The 21,358-nt window shown below is 35.9% G+C and overlaps 2 protein-coding genes and 1 long non-coding RNA gene across 3 annotated transcripts; 1 reads left to right on the top strand and 2 right to left on the bottom strand.

Moving 5' to 3' along the window:
* Positions 1-247: 247 nt before the first annotated feature.
* Positions 248-10,808, top strand: sf3a3 (splicing factor 3a, subunit 3). The gene is made up of 17 exons (XM_067361687.1): positions 248-440; positions 1,049-1,096; positions 1,220-1,272; positions 1,364-1,469; positions 4,391-4,463; positions 5,068-5,159; positions 5,250-5,332; positions 6,021-6,159; positions 6,595-6,663; positions 6,759-6,826; positions 7,008-7,115; positions 7,292-7,361; positions 7,544-7,708; positions 8,004-8,114; positions 8,445-8,535; positions 10,221-10,276; positions 10,474-10,808. The coding sequence occupies exons 1-17, from the start codon at positions 345-347 to the stop codon at positions 10,549-10,551; spliced, it is 1,506 nt and encodes a 501-aa protein (XP_067217788.1). The 5' UTR covers positions 248-344; the 3' UTR covers positions 10,552-10,808.
* On the bottom strand, positions 10,785-14,831 carry LOC137002180 (E3 ubiquitin-protein ligase TRIM16-like). Its single transcript, XM_067361686.1, has 6 exons — positions 14,156-14,831; positions 13,772-13,855; positions 13,212-13,445; positions 12,491-12,638; positions 12,316-12,363; positions 10,785-12,048 (listed from the first exon to the last, which is right to left on the bottom strand). Exons 1-6 carry the CDS (start codon positions 14,660-14,662, stop codon positions 11,522-11,524), a joined length of 1,548 nt encoding a protein of 515 aa, XP_067217787.1. The 5' UTR covers positions 14,663-14,831; the 3' UTR covers positions 10,785-11,521.
* Positions 14,832-18,941: 4,110 nt separating this feature from the next.
* Positions 18,942-20,876, bottom strand: LOC137002074 (uncharacterized). The gene is made up of 6 exons (XR_010891763.1): positions 20,550-20,876; positions 20,290-20,460; positions 19,888-19,987; positions 19,463-19,780; positions 19,226-19,369; positions 18,942-19,046 (listed from the first exon to the last, which is right to left on the bottom strand). It is a non-coding gene; the product is annotated as an uncharacterized lncRNA (long non-coding RNA).
* Positions 20,877-21,358: the final 482 nt, after the last annotated feature.

The following is a 21,358-nucleotide window of genomic DNA, read 5'->3' as shown; positions in this document are numbered from 1 at the left end:
CGACGCTGAAAAAAAAGCGGTTTTTACAGAGACCGTTACTTTATCTACTAAATTAATACCCTTATGTCTCGCAAAACATTTTTAAACCCTGCAGTACCTTTTTATATCGTATTTTTGTACAAGGTTATATATTCATCTCGAAAAAAATGTTAAACCTGCAATATGCACTTTAAAATCTGTCAAAAAAAGAGGTCTGACATCGGAACCTTTATTCTCTTGTTCGTGTTTCTAGCCGGGTGAAATAAACTCGGGATTGATTTCCTACTGTACGTTGCACGCGCGTACGCAGGCTAAACTAAACAACAATTGAATAAGCCATTTACTTTGAAATTAAAAAAATCAACATGGAAACGATTTTAGAGCAACAGCGTCGATACCATGAGGAGAAAGAGAGACTTATGGACGCAAAAACGAAGGAGATGTTGACGAAAAAAAACACGGTAATTTTACAGATCTGTGAATGAGTTTAAATTATGCTAATACACGAAACTTAGCCTGCTTTTTCTACTGTATCTTTTTACTTTGTGTATGTAACTAACCTAGTATGTTATGATTGGCAAATTCTTCATATGTTTGTTTTTCTTCGTTGTGACCTCACCAAAAACGCAAGCTCTTTTTTGGTACTTTTTTGACAATACTACCATGGTATTTTTGAAGTACTTTCAAAAGATAAGTTTAAATTTGCATGGAGACATTAAGCAGATGTTTTTATTTATAGAAGCTTACAAGCAGAACTTGAACTTTACAATTAAAAAAATATTAGTAATACAATAGGATAAATGCTATCACTGTACCATGATCCTGTCACCCCTTGTAAACATGAAAAAAGGAACATTCTGTTTTCCTGATATGATCCATTGAACTTGTTAGTTTCTTGTGGAAACCTGTTGCACCTTTGTATACTTTAGTAAATTCTGCCTTGTTCACAGGCATTACATAATTATTGTAAGTAATAATTTCTGGTAATATCTGATTGGCCGTAATCACTGCTGCATGCTGTGTTGCTATCTATTTGATAAATGAACTTGTTCCTTTTTCTGTTCAACAGCTGAGAGACCAGATAAACTCTGATCATCGAGTGAGGGCTATGCTGGATGTAAGATTCGTCTGTTCTTTTGTCCTCTCTTTGGTTTCCTACAAATAATTCTTAATGTCACGGTCATGGAAATGTGTTTTAAAGTTATGTAGCTCATATGTTTGTGTTATTTAATACATGCAGAGATACATGGAAGTAAGTGCAAACCTCAGAGACTTGTATGAAGACAAAGATGGGTAAGACATTCTTGAGGACATTTGAATAATCGCAATATATCTCATCTGCCTTCATTTGTTTGATCATATGGTTGTGTTGTTTGTTCATCAGAATGAGGAAGGATGAGCTAAATGCAATATCAGGACCAAATGAGTTTGCTGAATTCTACAACCGACTCAAACAGATCAAGGATTTCCACAGAAAACATCCTCATGAGGTAGACATGAAGTTTCTGTCTTTCAACTCTCACCCTGTTCTGAATTGCATGCTTTTGTCTTGGAGTCAGAGCATGTGAGCCTGAGTGCGAGTGAAGCGGGGAGCGGAGTAGTGGTAATGTTTCCTCCGGAGTGGAGAGCGCTCACTCAACCCAGAATGCCCTTTGTAACATACTGCTTTGAGAATGTGAAATAAGCAATAGGTCTAAGGTTATGGAGTTCAAATATTGTTTTTAATGAAGTTGCACATCTTATACTCAAAAAAAGGAGACTTACACCTAATTGAAAGGGAGTGTGGAGAAAACGAGTTAGCAAAGATTCATTTTGTGATGTACTCACAATGAAGTTTTTGTTCATACTTTGCTTTGGGGTAAAAAGAACTTTGAAATAGCTTTGCAGCAATACACTGTTAATGAACATCCTGACACCATCAGAGCTGCTGAGAGTGCAGTTTAGATGAATATGTGAATATTATATTGTCCTCTCAATAACAAAAACACACAACAAATATGACAGTGGTGAAAAAATAGTAAGTAATAGCACCAGCTCTGCAATTCAGCACTCGAGTCAATATTTATACCACTTTATAGCTACAAGCCTATTTCTTTAAAGGAACACTCCACTTTTTTTGAAAATAGGCTCATTTTCCAACTCCCCTAGAGTTAAACAGTTGAGATTTACCATTTTCGAATCCATTCAGCCGATCTCCGGTTCTGGTGGTACCACTTTTAGCATAGCTTAGCATAGTTCATTGAATCTGATTAGACCGTTAGCATCGCGCTTAAAAGTGACCAAAGAGTTTTGATATTTTTCCTATTTAAAACTTGACTCTTCTGTAGTTAAATCGTGTACTAAGACCGACGGAAAATAAAAAGTTGCGATTTTCTAGGCTGATATGGCTAGGAACTATACTCTCATTCAGGCGTAATAATCAAGGAACTTTGCTGCCGTTCCAGGGCTGCAGCAGGCGCAATGATATTACGCAGCGTCTCTCACATACACCTCCATGGTTGCAAGGCACGTTACCTGTGCAAGCAGGGGCTCACGGGCGCTGCGTAATATCATTGCACTGCTGCAGCCATGGAACGGCAGCAAAGTTCCTTGATTATTACGCCTGAATGAGAGTATAGTTCCTAGCCATATCAGCCTAGAAAATCGCAACTTTTTATTTTCCGTCGGTCTTAGTACACGATTTAACTACAGAAGAGTCAAGTTTTAAATAGGAAAAATATCAAAACTCTTTGGTCACTTTTAAGCGCGATGCTAACGGTCTAATCAGATTCAATGAACTATGCTAAGCTATGCTAAAAGTGGTACCACCAGAACCGGAGATCGGCTGAATGGATTCGAAAACGGTAAAACTCATCTGTTTAACTCTAGGGGAGCTGGAAAATGAGCCTATTTTCAAAAAAAGTGGAGTGTTCCTTTAAAGCCACATATGATAACTATCTCTAAGCCTACTGTAATTGAGACATGTATTCAAGACATTCATTAAAAACAAAAAGACGTGTTGTTTCCGTCTTAAAAAGGCTGCAGAAACATGGTAGTGGGTTCGTTTGTTCATTTGTCCACGCTCAACGTTCTTCTTATATATTAAATCCAGGCAATTGTTTGATGAAACATTGATTAAAATGAAGATACAATTTATACAAAGCAGCAAACTTCACTTTAAAGAAAGGCTTTCTACAAAACAAAACCTAATGAAGTGGTAAAAATCATGTCTGACCCACACCATGTCTCCCAGCATATTGTGTATCTTAAGATGTAGCCTGTCTTACGCATGCTGTTCACTTTCCCTAATCAACATAGATGAAATTAAAAAAATAATATTATAATATTTAAACCTAAATATGAAACTAAATGGGCTATGCGGTTGATGAATGTCCCGGCACATTCTGCCGTATTATTTCCTTAATACAGTGGAAACAATTTAAAATACCATACACGCCTCACAAATAAATATTGAAGCTCAGCAAATAGCTATCACAAACATGAAACATATGTCTAAAGAAAGCTTGAAATGTCTACTTTTAAATAAGGCAATTTAAAACAAATATTCTCCTGCAATGTAATCTGTATGAAACTAAAGAGATGCACAGTTTCTCCTGTCTCAACTAATTATCATTAATGTAATATGCATACTGTGCTAAATAAACAATAATGGTAAACGTCCCCAACTATGCCTTAAAAGCATCAACAAAGGCTATAGTAAAACCTTCAAAGGTGCTAAAGAGGTTGTTTTGTTTTATACATTTTTGCAATATTACTTGAAACTGTCTTTACTAACGGATAAAAGACTATTTATGAGGTGCACTGAAAGTAATAATATTAATATACATCATCTGTGCACGAGGTAGGGCCTTAAAAACATCAGCCAATCATCAGATCATTGCATAAACAATGGGCCCTCTGGCTTGTCAATCACTGCCATGACGTTCCTTGTGAGAAACGTGCACGGCTGCGCGCTCCAGTAACTTTCCACACTCCACAGGCGCTGCATGCAATGTTTTTTTCAGGAGACAGGAGTAACAACTGCAGATTATGAGTTACCTGCGGTGAGTCCGACATAATGAATCCACGAACACGACACAGCGAATGCCGGTGGTAAACACTCGTGTTCCAATACTCGTGTACGAGTTTTGGGAGGCGTTCCCTTGAAATGAGTTGTGAAGGAGGGGGGTTGTTCTTACGCATGCGCTCATTTCAAAAACTCACTAACAGTCTTTGGTTTCTCAGTCGACGAAAATATCCTCTTTAGCACCTTTAACACAAATAGTGCAGTACATAGAAATTTGATGTCAGAGCGGGATTTGAGCTTGGGCCCATGAGCGATTGAGTGGAGCATCACACCACTCCACTTTGCTCACATGCTCTGCTTGGAGTGCAAAATATACACTCTACTTGTTCTTTGTTTCAATTCCAGATCTGTGTACCTATGTCAGTGGAGTTTGAAGAGCTCATGAAAGCCAAAGACAACCCTAGTGAGGAGGCACAAAGTAAGTCTTGAGTAATGTAAGCGATGTTTGCTAAGGCAAGCATCACTGATGTGATTGCTTATAATACAACACATTATAATACTTTAAGTGATTAGGAATTTGAACACACCTTTAACCCCAAATATTATTGAAGAGGTCTTTTATTATTATTTAATTATTCGGTTTACATGGTCTAAAGGCCTGTTCACAGAAAGGACGATACCTATAAACAGGGCTCGACAATAAGGACTGCCCAATGGCCCGGGGCTAGCAAAAACAACGTTTTGGACAGTTGATGAAACTGTCAATTGCCTGATCAGACTGGTGCTGCATTGTCATGAAAGTTTTTTCATTTGCACGTTTTTAAGACTTGTCAATTTAAATATTGAAGCGCAAGACGACACGAATTCAAGACTCAATTCAATACGTGTGCGCTGTGTATGAAGTTTTGTGTGCTCAACATTCATACGAAGCTTGCGCCTATTATTTATTACAGACAACATAACTGCAGTGTATGCTTGTAATAAACAAAAAAATTATATCCTTTGTTGTGGATACTAATATAGTTATTGTTATAGCTGTTGTTTTTGGTGTAAACAGTCCATAACAGTCTTGCTGATCACAGATCTGGTGGAGTTCACTGATGAAGAGGGTTATGGACGCTACCTGGATCTCCATGACTGCTACTTAAAGTACATTAATCTTAAAGGAGTAGAGGTACTGTCTGATTTACTGGCTCATTTTTGAATTGCCTGACTTCTAATTGAATAAAAGATTCTAATGCCTCTGTCTGTTGATCTTTTCTAGAAACTGGAGTATGTCACATATCTGTCAACATTCGATCAGCTCTTCGACATCTCTAAAGATAGGAAGAATGCTGAATATAAGAAGTAGGTGAAAGCTGGTCATTTTAAATACCATATAACAGCACTGAACAACTGTTCAAAATAAAATCAAAGTAACGGTATGGGTTTTAGAGATTATCAAATCACAAAAGCTGTGATTTCAATAAATATGCATATTTCAGAATGAAACACTATTCATTTATACGCATGCAGCTTACGATAAGGTAAATGCTGCTCCACACAAACGCACCTCTGCGTGTGCTTTAACATTGGGTTGTAATAACAAGCATTTAACATGTGCCAACCATTTCTAGGTTTGTAATGAGAAGTGTTCTGAAGTCCTGTTGTTTAACTTTTCAAAATGAAGAAATTATAATTTATTATTTATTTAGTCCTTTTCATACCAGCAAACATATCGCCGTTCAGTGAAATTCGACATTCTGACAGAAATATGATCACATGATTAGTGCAAACCCAAGGAGGTTTTTTGTTGTTACATGAATGTGTTTTTGCTTTGCATTTTCATTCAGTCCATTTGCTATTTTTGTTCAGACCAAATATTATATACTGTAGTGGCCAAAAGTGATGTCCTGCCTAAGAAAATGTATTAAATCAAATAATATAAATAAATGCTTTTTTCCTGTGAGCTTTTTTGCATCGTAAAATAAAATCTGCGGCTTGCCTTTTTTGCTAAATAATTTTGCATCATTTTGAGATGTCTCTGCTCTTGCAGGTATCTGGAGATGTTGTTGGAGTACCTGCAGGAATACACGGATCGTGTCAAGCCTCTCCTGGATCAGAATGATCTCTACGGAAAGATCTTGATAGAGTTTGAGAAGAAGTGGGAGAGTGGAATGTTCCCAGGGTGGCCGGTGGGTTTAAGCAACAACATTAACGAGCGCTACAGATCTTATTACATGCATTTCAGCAGTGTCTGCATAGTTTCCAAACATAAGTGACCGTTTATTTGAACTGTTGAAATAATGGATGGTAGATTTTATGTTCTATTTGAAGTCAGCAAAGAAGTATTGCATGATAGTGAGATGCCTATCTTTTACAACATTACTTTCTGAATAGACTTTATTTTTCCGCTTGGTGTTGTGGTGTATAAAGCTTTGGTTATACCACAACTGTATTGCTATACAGTACACTGTCATGTATCATTTTTCATATCTTTATACCATATCATCCTAACCCTAGGGTAGATTACTAGTTTAGTAAGTTGCGGCAGGTGCCTTTTTACAAATTTAAGGAAAGATATGTGCATTGGGAATGAATAAGGATGTTTTTCTGTAAATGTGTTGCAGAAAGAGACGAGTAGTGCTCTGACCCACGCGGGAGCCCATCTGGATCTGTCTGCTTTCTCTTCCTGGGAGGTCAGTGTCTCTGGTCATTTTTATTTCCTGTTTTCCTAGGTAATAATTTTTTCATTAATGTTGTCTCACACAGTATTGTTGTTTTATTCCTGTAGGAGTTGGCGTCTCTGGGTCTGGACAGATTGAAGTCTGCTCTCATGGCTTTAGGCCTCAAATGTGGAGGGTGAGTATGCACAACACACTGCCCTGCTCACATAGCACTGTTTAATTCTAGTTTCACATTTAACTGGATTACAAATAAAAGATACATAGGACTGACAGTCCCTGATTCTTGAGTCTGTACGTAATGTCTGTTACAGAGCATGTGATTTATTATTATTAACTTTTTAATGTTTTCTTTGTAGTACTCTAGAAGAGAGAGCACAGCGTCTGTTCAGCACTAAGGGAAAATCTCTAGAGTCATTAGACCCCTCACTGTTTGCCAAAAACCCAAAAGCCAAGGGACCAAAGAAGTAAGCCCTTCCCCACTCTGGAAACTATATAATATAATGCAGTCCGGATTTAAATTGGTACTGAAACAAGGGACTAAATACAACATATTTGTGTTTTTACTTGGATGCAGCCCTACTTTGTATACATTATTTGCCTTTTTAAATGTAACTTTTGATCTTTTGTCTTGTGTCTGCAGAGATTCAGAGCGCAACAAGGAAATCGGTTTTCTTGAAGCTCAAATTTATGAATATGTGGAGATCTTGGGGGTAAAGAAGTCTGCCTGTTTTTGTTTTAGTAGCTTTGTGTGTATGTGTATAATTATATTAGTGTTCTGCTCTGGTAACTGCTTTCTGTATGAATGGTTTTGGTAAGGTAACATCTGTTATGGATGTTTGTGTGAGTTCTCTGCAGTGATAACACTCTTTGTATTTTGTTGTGTGTGTTGTAGGAGCAAAGGCAGCTGACACACGAGAACGTTCAGAGGAAGCAGGCACGCACAGGAGAGGAGCGTGATGAGGAGGATGAAGAACAGCCCAGTGAGAGTGAGAGTGAAGATGAAGATAATGAGATTATATACAACCCCAAAAACCTGCCACTTGGCTGGGATGGAAAGGTATGCTTGGTTTTGTTATAGTGGTAAGATTTGGCTAAAGGAAATGCGTTTATTCAGATTAGATATTAAGATGATCGAATTGATGTGTAATTGTTTCCAGTCCCTCCAAAAGATAATGGACAGTAGTGATCATTAAGGCTGTGCCTTAGTGAATAATATTTCAAACTTTTTTTTAAAAAATATTTAGTTTTTAGCTATTTTATATAGCCATCTCAAATAATTCAATACATCACCCAGCCCTAGTGATAAAAGGCTTGCTCTGTGCCATTAACCTTATCTTTTGTCTGCTCTTTAGCCAATTCCATACTGGCTGTACAAGCTGCACGGTCTGAACATCAATTACAACTGTGAGATCTGTGGGAATTACACGTACAGAGGACCCAAAGCCTTCCAGAGACACTTTGCAGTAAGTTTCCAAAAAAATTGCTCTATACTAGTGGGTGTATTTATAGAGCAGGATCTCATTTTAGTTAGTTTAGTGATTTCACTGACTACTCAAATAAGTAAAACTACGTAAAATACTACTACGTACAATTTTACTACTACATAAAATAACAAATAATTTAACTTTACTTTTAAAATATGAGGGAGAGAATCTGTGCTTTTGTAATTTGATGAAAGATGCAGTATAAGAGACAGCAAAAAGTTGGTAGTAGTTAGGTAGTAGTAGTAGTAGTTTGAGATTCAGAGTTTGTGAATGTCAGCAAAGACAATGAATCCATTTTCTCTTTTTCAGGAGTGGCGTCACGCTCATGGTATGCGCTGTTTGGGCATTCCCAATACAGCCCACTTTGCGAACGTCACCCAGATTGAGGATGCAGTCTCCCGTGAGTACACTAATTCTTAAAAGATTTATTCTGAATGGGTTATATGCGATGTAGTAGTGTTAATAAATAATAATAAAAAGCATTGTTCCATCAACCAGCTGTGTTGAGGTATAACTGCTAACAGGGTTGACAGTTTACAGCAGTGGTCACCAACCTTTTTAACCCCAGATCCCTGACCTCAACCTTTTTGAAAGACAAGATCTACTTGATAGAAAAAGATAGCCCAGATAGTATTTAGTATTTTTTTTTGTGGTCAATGTAGATTCTGATGAAAAAGAATGATCTCCTTTTAGAGATGAATTCATAATCCATCATCCCCAATTCAATATTTATATTTTCTTTCTATATTTCGAGCATCGTGAACAGTGAGCTGCTCTGCCTGCTACAGAATTTTCTCCTCTTCGTGTCTGTCTTCAGCGTCTCTAGCCTCTTGTTAACGGCCGTTTTACAGACTCAGTTATAATGTGGGCTATTTACCTTCATCTGTCTGTCCCAGTAGCTCCAGAAAATAACATAAAAATAAATACAAAAATACAGTACAAAGACTGGAGAAATTTAATGTATTTCTGTTATCTTCACGATCTACTGGAACAGTGATAAAGATCGACCAGTCGATCATGATCGACGGGTTGCGAGCACTGGTTTACAGTCTCTAGGACACATTTTTCAGTAGAATGGTCACTTTTTCAAAACTATTCACAGTTTTCCTTACCAACTTCTAGCTTGACACAGCAGTAAATTTCACATTCAAATTGCACTAAAACTACCAAAACACTTCATATGTCTCAAATCAACTCAAGGGGTTTTCATCCAACAAACACACTTTCACTCATAAAACAAACTTAAACAAGTAGCATTATACAATGTTTTTTTTCTTTACAAAACAAGAATAACAGCTGTTTACTCTTTAGAATTCACTGCAGTATGTGTTACTTGGTGCATGTTTATATTACAGTATACAATTATTCCTAAATTTTCTTCTTTTGTATAGATGGTAATGAAATTTAAAGATTAACACCTTGTTCAGCTTGTAGGTGTTCAGCTGCATCTAATTGTTTGGATGGCATTTCATTTGTTTGGATTAGGAATATATTTCAATAAGGTATTAATGTAGAAATGTAATAACTTGATGTCTTATTTCGTGTTAGGTTAGGTTTTGAACTTAAGTCTAACAGATTAATTGGCCTGCGGGTACAGAGTTTTGGTTTTTGGTGGTGGTTGTGTCTTAGTGAGAATAAAATTTGAAAGTAGTAGTCATTGAATGCATTTTGTGCCAAAGCTATCATAAATAATGCATAGTTTAGCCGACAAAGACTGATGTTGTGTGAAGAGTTTTGAAAAAGTGACTTGAGTATTTAAAAAATGGTCCTAGCGATTGTTAAAAACAAAAAAAACAAAACAAACAACAACTGTAGTTTAAAGGATGATACCTTTTTAAGTACACATTTTAATGATGGACAAATATGATGGTGACCGGGTTGAGCACAATATATCATTAAGCTTAACAAAATATATAGGACAATTAAGACAAACTTCTTGAATTCTTTAAATGTTGAGAAAAATGGCTATAATAATATTGGTGTCAGTATTTTGTTAATCATAATTTTTGCATGTTAACACACAATGGACTTGGAAAATGGAAATTAATCTAATGTTATCTGTCCTTGTACTTTTCTCTGAAATAGTCTGGTCAAAGCTGAAGTCACAGAAAGCACTGGAGCGATGGCAGCCAGACACAGAGGTGAGTTTTTCTGCTCAAGCATCAGGTTTTAATCTACATTCTGCATGAATTTTTTATTATTATTATTATTATCATTTATTTATTTTGGAGGTTGAAAGATGAGTGAAGTTTTCAAATGGCTGCACTTTTGTATAAATGAATCCTGAGACTCAATATTGAGAAGTTTAAAAAAAAAAAAAAATTAATTTGCCTTGCAGGAGGAATATGAAGACTCTAGCGGAAATGTGGTTAACAAGAAGACTTACGAGGATCTGAAACGACAGGGGCTGCTGTAGGGCCCTATTGCAACACAAACAAGATATCTGAACATATGAAATACAATGTAAATATTGAAACCAGTGTTTCTCTAAGTAATAGCGATTTTAGTCTTATTGTTCTTTCCAGTTTCTGAGAAATGTGATGTCTTTTTGAAAATGATACATTTGTACATTTGATTATTCCCCATTTTCTCATTTGGTGTCTCAAACATGAGACATACTTTTTATTAATCAATAAATTTGACTGTGTAAAAAAAAAAAAAAAAAAAAAAAAGGCTTAAGACTTCATAAGGTGACTTCACTCCCTTTTTATTCAGTAGGCATGTCAATATATTAAACATTTATTTCCCTTCATTTATTTTCTACATTTTATTTTGCATCAATCTACATTCCGTACCACATAATGACAGCAAAAATCAAATATCACATTGACAAGTATTTAGACCCTTTTCTATGACACTTAATTTGGTACATCTCATTTCTCTGGATAATCATCAGATTAACAAAATACTTCTTAAAATGCAGATTTACATAATGTTCCAAAAACATCTCGCATTAAAGGTCCTGAATGTGTAATGATAGCACAGTTGTTTCAAGTGATCTCCTTAGAACAACAGTATCTTGTCAAAACCCTGCCCAAAAGATTATTTAAAAGTATAAACCCATTCTGCATTCTCTTTTTTGCCAATATTGTTCTGTCACACTTTGTTTGGGACTCAGTTTGGACTCCCAAACACAAAGTGATTGAGATTTTAACATTTAGTAGCTTAGAAAGTCTTTACTCTGTTATAGTATAGCATACATGTTACATTCAATAACAGAAGTTCAGCTGTAGTTATGTTAGAAAATAGAAGACCCCAAAACATCTTACTGTTTCTCATTGGTAAGTCATGTCTAAATTAATAAATGTAAGTATGTTCTGATTTATCATACAGCTCAGGGTTGGCATATAACAGTACAATAAGTAAACTCTCTATAATCTACATAGCTAAATTAACAGTTTTGCTGATGATTGACGACAAACCACAAACCCAGGATAGAGAGGCTGAGTGAATGTGGTCTGGATGCTGTGGATGAGGCTCATTGAGTCAGAGATGTTGTAGAAGGATAGAGTTCCTGCACTGTGATCCACATATACTCCTATCCTCCTGGAACTGGAGGGTACAGGGAGTTTAGTCTTTATATTATTGTGCCAGAATGAGAAACTGGAGGAAGAGCAGGACAAACACCAGGAATGATCATTAAATCCAAATTCACACTCCTCTTCAATTCCTTTCCTGCTGATCTTCTCATATGACAACGATATACCCACACCACGACTCCCACTCCACTCAACCTCCCAGTAACAGCATCCATACACCCTCTGTCTACACAACACCTGAAAACATCCATCAAATCTGTCTGGATGATCAGGATGCGGCTGGAGTGTGTAAGTGAAAGTAGCCACTCTGTTCCCTTCAGACAGACAGAGGTTTTTGTGCACTGTGTTTGGATCCAGAGTGAGCTGATGGGAATCTGATGGAGAAAAACACTGGAATCAATAGTTATACAATTTTATTATATACTTACATTTAAACATTGGTTTGATCTATAAAATAATATTCACTTGATAAGTCAAAACCTTCCAACATGGAATCTTTGAAAGTTGGAACTGCAATGTTCCATTTCTAGATTTCCCCTCAACTTTCTTTAAAATTTAAGGCAAAACCCAAAATACGTTTTATCATTGGTGTGTGTGTGTAGCTGAACTAAAAGCTGTGTGTTATTGTGTTAGTGACTTACAGTGTAGGAAGTCATCTCTGGTCCTGGGAACAATGTTACTGTGTGTGACTGGAAATAACAGATATAAAACGGTGTAAATTTTTATATATATATATATATATATATATATATATATATAAATAAATAAATGATATTAGATTCATTACAGAGAGCAGATGAATCTGAGGTATTTTACCAGATATATTTTTCATCTCCTCTTTGCAAAAATCCTCCAGTTTCTGTTTCAGCTGACAGACAGATTCTGTCACTCCATCAAAAGAAAAGAGGAAACTGACAGAGATGTTGTCTGTGGATTCAGGAGGAACTGAGAAAGACTGAAGACTCTACAGGAATACATTGAATAAATCAGAAAAACTGCAGAAAAATCTGCAAATTATCTGTAAATGCAAAGATATTGGCTGAAAAAAAAAAACAACTACTGCTAATTTCTCACTAAAAAGAATTATAAAGACTTGCTTTCACATATTAGAGTCCTAAAGGACACACTGATGAAAAAAAGTTCTGAGGAAAAATCATATGTCAATGGGTTACATGTATACTACTAGTACATTGATATTAGTATACTTATAAAGTATCCTTAAAAACATACTTGAACTTTAGTTTAGTTTAACATGGCAGGTATACGCATTTTTTAGTAAGATTAGCCAACATTCCTGACAACATTCATATCAGCAGAATGACTTGTTTTCATTTGTGCTGTGTCTCCTATCAACAAAATGCATGAGTTTGTTGTGTTTGGAACAACTTGAAATTCTGTTATTTTGTGATCCTCAGTCGTTTAGTGTATGATGATCAGTTTTTTTTTCCCTCTAAGCATTTATTAGGTCTGCAAGAGTACCTTGTTTCAAAATCTGTTCAGATCATAAAAGTTGTGCAATATATATCCCAGCCTTTACCTGAAGAAAATGGATGTGATCGTCCGTGTGTGAAAGCTGCTCCAGCTCAGTGTTTGTCCTCTTCAGATCATCAATCTCCTGCTTCAGTTGCTCCAGTTGTCCTTCAGCTTGACTCACTGCAGCCTTTTCCTGATCTGTGATCCGCTGTGTCACCTCAAAGCGGCTTCTCTCAATGGAGCGGATCAGTTCCTTAAAGATTCTCTCACTGTCCTTCACTGCTGTTTGTGCAGAGCGCTGTTATGGGACACAAATAACAATCACACAACACATATTTTGTTGATCCTGGAACAACATTCTGGTCTGAAAATTTAGTCTTAACCCTATTCCTACCCCTAAACCTAATCCTACCCATAACTTATCCCTAAAATCAGAGGGGAAAGATAGGTGAATAACACTGACGTAGAAGCACCTAACCCTGGTTGCAAGCCTAAACATGACATAAACGGTAAACTTGCCCATCAAATCTGATTGGTTGATTGGAATGTTGATCCAGGAACATGTCATACTTGGCAAAATCACAGTGACCAAGCCCAAACTGTCTCAAACTTCTCCAAACTCACCTTATGAGACTCCACAGCATCTCTCAGCTGCTGAAGACGTTTCTGTCTCTGCTGGATTATCCTCTGTGTCTCCTTCAAGTGTTTCTGTAGAGGGGTGGAGACATAAAGCTTTGATAAAGACCACACATTAAGGGGGCTTTATAATTATTACTGTCCACATTATTCTGCAATCATGAATTATTATGAAGCAGAAATAGAACTTGAACTTGGAACAGAACTAGAACTTGAGCGATGTGACAGTTCAACTTGTATGCAAATGCACAGAGCCATCATTTAGTAACTGTGTTGATCACATAATCCATATGATACAGCTGGATACTGCCTGTGAAGAGCAGCACTTGAAATGTCAGCATTCATACATCAATGTATAATTTCAGTTCATACCTCTTTCTCAGCTCTCTCTGCTGCAGTTGATACAATGTCATGGTTTTTATGTTCATCCATTGCACACAGCATGCAGATGGATTGCTGGTCAGTACGGCAGAAAACCAATCGAGGCATATCATGTTGATGGCAGATCATCTGCTGCAGTCGTCCAGTGGCATCAGTCACTTTGTGTGGTTTTCCTGAGCGAAACTCTTCATGACGCTCAAAATGAGTTTGACAGTAAGATTCCAGACACACCAGACAGGACTTGACGGCTTTGTGTTTTCTTCCAGTACAAACGTCACATTCCACATCTCCAGGAGCAGCAGGAACAGCAGCTTTGAGTTTGGTTTGTTGGACTTTGGTTTTCTTCAGTTTCTCCACCACTTCAGCCAGCATGGTGTTTTTAGCTAAACTAGGTCTTGGACTGAAGGTGTTTCTGCATTGAGGGCAGCTATAGACTATAGACTCTCTATAGTCTCTCTTCTGATCCTCTTGATCCCAGCAGTCTGTAATACAGCTCATTCAGTAATTGTGTCCACAAGGAATGGCCACTGGATCCTTCAGAACATCCAGACACACTGCACAGATGAACTGCTCCTCTGAAACACTGGCTTCAGCCATTTCACTGCATGTACAACAATAAAGAAAGACATACAACAGCTTCACAACAGATTAGTTTTTGTTTCTTTTAACTGAGTTTCCTGTTTCTGTGTTTGAGAGACGTGTGCAAAAAAGGCGTGTCTGTAAACTCATATATTATGTCCACTAGGTGTCAGTATCATCCAGAAACTGTCGAGTTAGAGAGAATACAAAGTTGCTGTGAGCCAGAAAAAGAACTAAAAGTAGCCTACATAAATGTCAGCATTAAAAAGTAACCCTATCTATTTTCTAAATGCATGTTATTGATTTTAACCTGTTAACTGTCAGTGTCCCACTAGCAGAACACAGGGTGCAGTTTTTGTTAATTGCCTTTTTATCATATATTTTAGCAATCGTCATAAATTAGGTAGACTATTTATACGAAAGCTTAAACACTTATTCTTTCACATCCTGTGAAAACCGTTTTAAAATGGGCTCCTTCCCCTAGGAGTATGTTTCATATTACAACATTTACTGCATAGGTGCACCCTTCACAAAACAAATTGTTAGTGTCACCCGGTATAGCTATTTTTATAGCGTCTAAATATCTACATTTTTGTGATATCGACAATTTGGAGCAAAAGTTGGTTATGGCCAACTCAGAGTCCAAATAAATTTTTAAAAATATATTTTATATATAAAAAAATGTTAGTACAGTGCTTTCACTTCAGCAATAATCTGCCCAGTGTCTTCACTCTTAAAACAAATGTGTTGAAAACAACGTTATTTTTAACACATGCTCTGAGCGTGTTCAGGGAGAACACGTTGAGTTAAATTCAACACACAAAATGTGTTATAAAATGTAACATAAATGTGCAGCTCAAGTTAACACATTGATGTGTTCTTTTTGTATGTACTTAAACAATTTCATAGTAACACACAGTTGTGTTAATATATGTTAATATGAAATTTATTACAATTATGTTAGATCAAACAATTTGTGTACATTATGAAATCTCACAGGAACCAATTATACGGTTCACATACTATTTATTTGTTTTTCTTTTTAACATGGAATTAATGCATTCAAATATTTTTACTACAGTATGCTGACTTTAAACTTGTGAAATAAGAATTTCAACACATTCAACATCATACATTTTAAAAACAATTCCTTAAATATAAAACATCTTTTAAGCAGTCAAATAAAATTTCAAATATGTATGAAACAGTTTAACATATAAAGTACCACATTTTCTGAACTTATTCTCAAGTGTACCAACATTTAATTTCATATAGAAAAAATACTTTTAATTAACCTAAAAACTGTATTCAAAAGGAAATAACCATTACACACTTACAGTTTTTCTTTTTAACATAGAATTAATGCGTTCAAATGTTTTTACTACAGTACACTGACTATAAACTTGTGAAATAAGCATTAACACATCATACATTTTAAAAAACATTCATCAAATATTATAAAACTCATCTGTTAAGCAGTCAAATAAAATGTCAGATATGTATGAAACAGTTTAACATATAAAGTACCATATTTTCTGAACTTATTCTCAAGTGTACCAACATTTAATTTTCATACAGTAATAAATATTTTAATTAACCTAAAAACTGTATTCAAAGAAATAACCACACTTACGGTGTATGCATTCACCTATAGGTGATCATGTTAAAAAACAATTTATTGTCTAATCTGGTCAAAACACAATGTGTTCAACAGTTTCAACCGCCAACATGTTTAAAACAAAATTTTGTATTTAGGAGTTACATATTGCTGATCACAAAATGAAACAATATTTAAAGGTCTGTAAACTATTAAGTCACCAGTTTGTCAAGCAATTTGTCACCTTTATACAAAGATGCAATCACAACTGGGAAAGCATTTGGCACAGTCATTTCCAAATTGAGTGGTGAGCTCAATTTCCAGTGGTACATTTGCTGAATCTGATGTTTATGAGCCAGCGTTTTTTAAATGTTTCGAAAGTTGCATACTACTTGGACATGTCGCTTAAGAGGGTGATGTATGGCTTCAAACTTCATACACCACAACTTGGAAAGAGGTCCAAATAAAGTCAATACTCATACTCGAATAATGTGTCATATAATGATGTTTAGGAATTAGATTCCTACCAGGATAAAGTAGGGCTGGACGATATGGCCAAAATTTATATCACGATATAATTCTTAATTTCGGTCGATACGATATAATTCCGATATCGATATGAACTATATAATAGCCTCAGAAAAACTGCCAAGAACGGCCACAACGTCTGAAAAATGAATTTGCCAAATCTATGAAATCTCTTCCTATAAAACTATATAATATTTAAGAAATAAAAACAGTACAAATAAATGTATGTTCAGCTTTTATTTGTATTTAGCCTTCATACAAACATAAAAAATAAACATAAGACTCACTCACTTTTGTAATATTAATATCTTTAACATTAAACTATAATGTAGGCTGATTTTATTATCCTTAATATAGATTAAAACAAAAGTGCTTCAGCCAAGATAAAGATTGTGAACAGTAAAAACAGAAAAAAACAGTGAGAAACAACAAAAACACATTGCTGGGGCAGGAACATTGTTGAGTGTTGATGACACTAGGGGTGCAATGGTTCAAATTGCTCATGGTTCGGTTCGTATCATGGTTTTAGGGTCACGGTTTCGGTACGTGCTATTAGCACATACCGAACCGTACCGAAACCGTGACCCTAAAAATAAGACTACTGTCAAATAAAAATAAAGAAAATAAGAACGAGCAAATAAGTACATCACAAAAAAGTACAATAAAGCAAATATTCAAATAGAATAAACAGTGCTTTTCAGGTATCTTAACTGCAGTTTTCAGGTACAGAATGGATAAAGTAATTAAATATAAAATAACACTGCATATTATTTTTACTGTATAAAATAAATAAAGATGAATCATTATTGAAGTTACAAAAACTATTCAGTCAAGAGCAGTGAGTGATTTCTTTGTTATTTGTTGTTTGATTTAACATTAAAAACAGGCAGCAGGAATTTTTTTTTCCCCCTATAAGACATGCACGATCCAGTAGCTACATATACTGTTACACATGCGATGTCTTTCTCGAGTAATATACGTTCACTTAAGACATAACCGACTATGTTTGCTAAAATACTCGCCAAGACGGACATGTTGACTTAATTTTTGTATGAATTTGTCCGCCGAAGCGCAAGACTTGAAAGAGAAATCAGTATTTGCGCTGTCTGAAATAAGCGTGTGCGCGCGTGGGATGAGCGCACACAAATCTTCTCACAGCGCGTGCAAGTTCTCTTTCGCGTCTTGTTCTTGAAGGTTTAAATCAGCAAAGCTTAAATGAGTTTAGTTTAAACAGATAGCATCGTGTGCTGTTCAGGTCTCACCTGCGCTCGCGCGCTATCAACACCCGGGTGATGACGGCGTAAATGACTGGACATTAGAGCACACGGCACTCGCTGTTAACAGTTTACAAAGAGTGACTGTTTTGTCCACGCTTTTTGATTATCGTTGTTGTAACGTTTTGCGCATCCATCGACTGAAACATACATTATCTGAACTCTGTCTGTCTGTTTTCCATGTTGCTATTTTAAACAAACCATATTAACGCTGAGCACTGGCTGATGGCTGCGTGTCTCTGTGGTGTACGTCATCACGCCAATGGCCAATCGCGTTCTGCTCTTTCTAACGGCTGCGCCTCAAGTCAGTGAGAAATGTTGTAATGTATATATCGAAATACCGGAAATGTGTTTAAAAATCATATCACCGTTATCGGAAAAAATTATATCGCGATATATATTGATATTGAATTATTGTCCAGCCCTAGGATAAAGTAGCTTGAATTGTGTATGGTGATCTATTATTAGTTGTTTAAGATAAGCTGCAAGCCCTTTTGACACAACAGGTGCAAAAATTATGTCACATATTTCACGCGGGTCAGGCTTTTAACATCAAGTGGAAGGGCAAAAGAATCATTCTTTGCCACAATTACGTACTGGGCTCCATGTTGTAGAGAACCGATGGAAACCAACTGCGGCTGAGCTGACTTCAGGGACCCACTCATGGATTCACTGAGCAAGGAGGTCACGTTGGTACTGGCCTACAGAAATGAAACAATGAAAAGCATCAGAAAATGTTGCTGCATGAGAAACAATGTTGTTTATCACAAGCTAAGAGTAAAAAAAGCATACCGGCACTTGCTCCAACAGGTATGAGACTGCAGAGTTCACACAGCATTTACTGCCAGCAACACTTCTCCCAGACGCCGTGGGTGAGGATCTTCAACAGTGTAGCACAGCTCATCTTGATGAAGATGAAGTGAAGATGCAGGTCACATGCAAAAGAAGAATTTTAAACAAAAATTTATTTTATTATTAATTTATTTAATGAATTGAACATTAAAATTCATATTTAGTTTTCTCATTTAAACTAAGTTTAAAAATGTGTGCACAGGCAACAAACATTGAGGCAGAAAATCATACCATCTTGCTGATTGTTGGCTTTCTCCAGCAAGTGTTGTATGTCATTTTTCTTCTCCAGGATTCTTTGGAATTATGCACCCTTCCCATTTCCGGATAAAAAAGTCGTCTTTGCCATCCGTGAGTTTGGAAAATTCAAATGTCCATCTTCAATGAAAAAAAAGAAAAAGAAATATTAATATTACAGTTATGAAATATAAGTTTGTGTAAAGTTCTCTCTTAGTTGAGCATGTCTATTACCAAGGCGGGCATGTCAAGAAATCTGGGATATTCTTTGAAGATTTCAGCAACAGTTGGGGATTTAGTTGTTATCCATTTCCATCGGTAACTGAAGGTTTGTTCAACTGCAGCCTTTATTGATGATGAATCCTCTGGTGACGGTCGCATCCTTTTTATCAGGGTCAACTACTCACTTGGCACAGTTTCATCCTGACTCGGCAAAGGAGGATGCAGTGTACAATGACGACGTTTCAAACTGTACATCCGCTGGTTCTGTTGAAGCTTCTGTCTGATGTTCTCTATAAAGCCACTGTGTGATGGCCCATCAAAAAAATGCTCCTGACATGAGTAATGCAAAAATAGAATTAAGTTGGAGTCAAATATACTTGAGCAGTTTATATTCACATTGCTAAATAATTTATTTTATAATGTAAAAACATCCTTACATGTCCCTCATTTTCACCAAAGGGCACTTGAATCCTTAACGAGGGGAACGATGACACAATCTCCTTTGCTAGTGCCAGCTTTTCTGTACCAAATGGATAGCTGGGAGAGAGAAAAAAAAAAAAAAAAAGTCACAGAAATGGTTCTAACACAGACAACATCGACAAACATAAAAATATATAATATATATATATATATATATATATATATATATATATATATATATATATATATAAACACTGGTACTTTAGACTGTTAAGGTTAATTCAATAAATAACTTTATTTACTGTTCTATTTTTAACAGTTTTATGAAATGTTTAATTTATTTAAATACAATGCAATTTAAATTACATTTATTTTAAACAAATACACCTTACATCTTATAAACAACCACTTATACTCACAATCCATGTTTCTCAATGAGGTCACTGACAGCAACTTTAACAAGAAACTTTCTTGAGGAAATAGAAAGTGTCTTTGTCTCGTGTTCTCTCAGGATTGTAAGGGGCTTTTTCATCAAGCAGTGTAAACAATCCAGTTGGGGTGCCAGTACGAGTTACATCTGATGAATGACACTAAGAAATGAAAATGAAAAACATTTTAATTATTTAAATGTTTACTTTGACCACTAGTAATATAAATGTGAAATACATTAATGGTTTACCTGTAATGGTTGAACACTTCCTTCTAATAGATCCTGGGTGTTGCTTGCAATATAATGTATTTGAAATTTGTCAAGAGACAGCTCAGTTTTGGCTGAAGCTATCAGTTCTCCGATACTTCCATCTGTGAATAGTTTTCTCCATATTTCCTTTCCGTCTATGAAGACAGTTACAAGCACTCTGTGTAAAATTGTTAGAGTAATTTGTCCCTCGACATCCATCATCTAAATAAAAGGGGGGAAAATATCCATATATATACACCGCACAATGAGAAAACAAATAACAGTGTATAACAATAAAAAAATACATTTTAAATAGTCAGTGACACGTCAGGTAACGTAGCACAAAAATGGCGCGCAAGGTCGATTACGTTATGTTTGCGTTGTTGAATATGAAACATTCCATAGTAATTGTAAAAGGACCATAAGGTTAATGAGTTCATACTCAACGTTCAATACAAATATGTATTTCGCTTAAAACGTATAATTAACAATTCTGCCAACACAGCTTTACAAAAACCGTAAATGCGACAGCTAAAGTTAGTTGGCCTATAGACGACATTTAGTAAACAGGCCAGCCGTGTATTTGAATTGGGGTACCAACATAGACAGTAATCATGGAGACGACATAATAAAAAAATACAACAACAACTTTTTGGACAACTAACACAAAATAATCTTAGGCAAGGTTGGGAAAAAAGTTACTATTATAGAGGTATTTTAATTATTTTCACTCACCTGAGGCAGAAAGCTGAATCATCCGACATGGCTGACGAGGCGACAGTTGAAAAGGAACGTCACTACGCAGGCGC

This window comes from Chanodichthys erythropterus, chromosome 15 (genome assembly GCF_024489055.1).
Source record: "Chanodichthys erythropterus isolate Z2021 chromosome 15, ASM2448905v1, whole genome shotgun sequence".
Lineage (NCBI taxonomy): Eukaryota > Metazoa > Chordata > Actinopteri > Cypriniformes > Xenocyprididae > Chanodichthys > Chanodichthys erythropterus.
This window is presented reverse-complemented; position numbering and strand designations above follow the sequence as displayed.

Excerpts from the sequence above, each read along its gene's own strand:
- sf3a3 (XM_067361687.1), top strand. The coding sequence starts at position 345 with ATGGAAACGATTTTAGAGCAACAGCGTCGATACCATGAGGAGAAAGAG. Across the intron at positions 5,333-6,020 it reads AAGAATGCTGAATATAAGAA|GTATCTGGAGATGTTGTTGG; the intron begins GTAGGTGAAAGC and ends CTGCTCTTGCAG. Across the intron at positions 10,277-10,473 it reads GATGGCAGCCAGACACAGAG|GAGGAATATGAAGACTCTAG; the intron begins GTGAGTTTTTCT and ends TTTGCCTTGCAG.
- LOC137002180 (XM_067361686.1), bottom strand. The coding sequence starts at position 14,662 with ATGAGCTGTATTACAGACTGCTGGGATCAAGAGGATCAGAAGAGAGAC. Across the intron at positions 12,639-13,211 it reads ATCACATCCATTTTCTTCAG|AGTCTTCAGTCTTTCTCAGT; the intron begins GTAAAGGCTGGG and ends GTATTCCTGTAG. Across the intron at positions 12,049-12,315 it reads CAGAGATGACTTCCTACACT|ATTCCCATCAGCTCACTCTG; the intron begins GTAAGTCACTAA and ends TTTCTCCATCAG.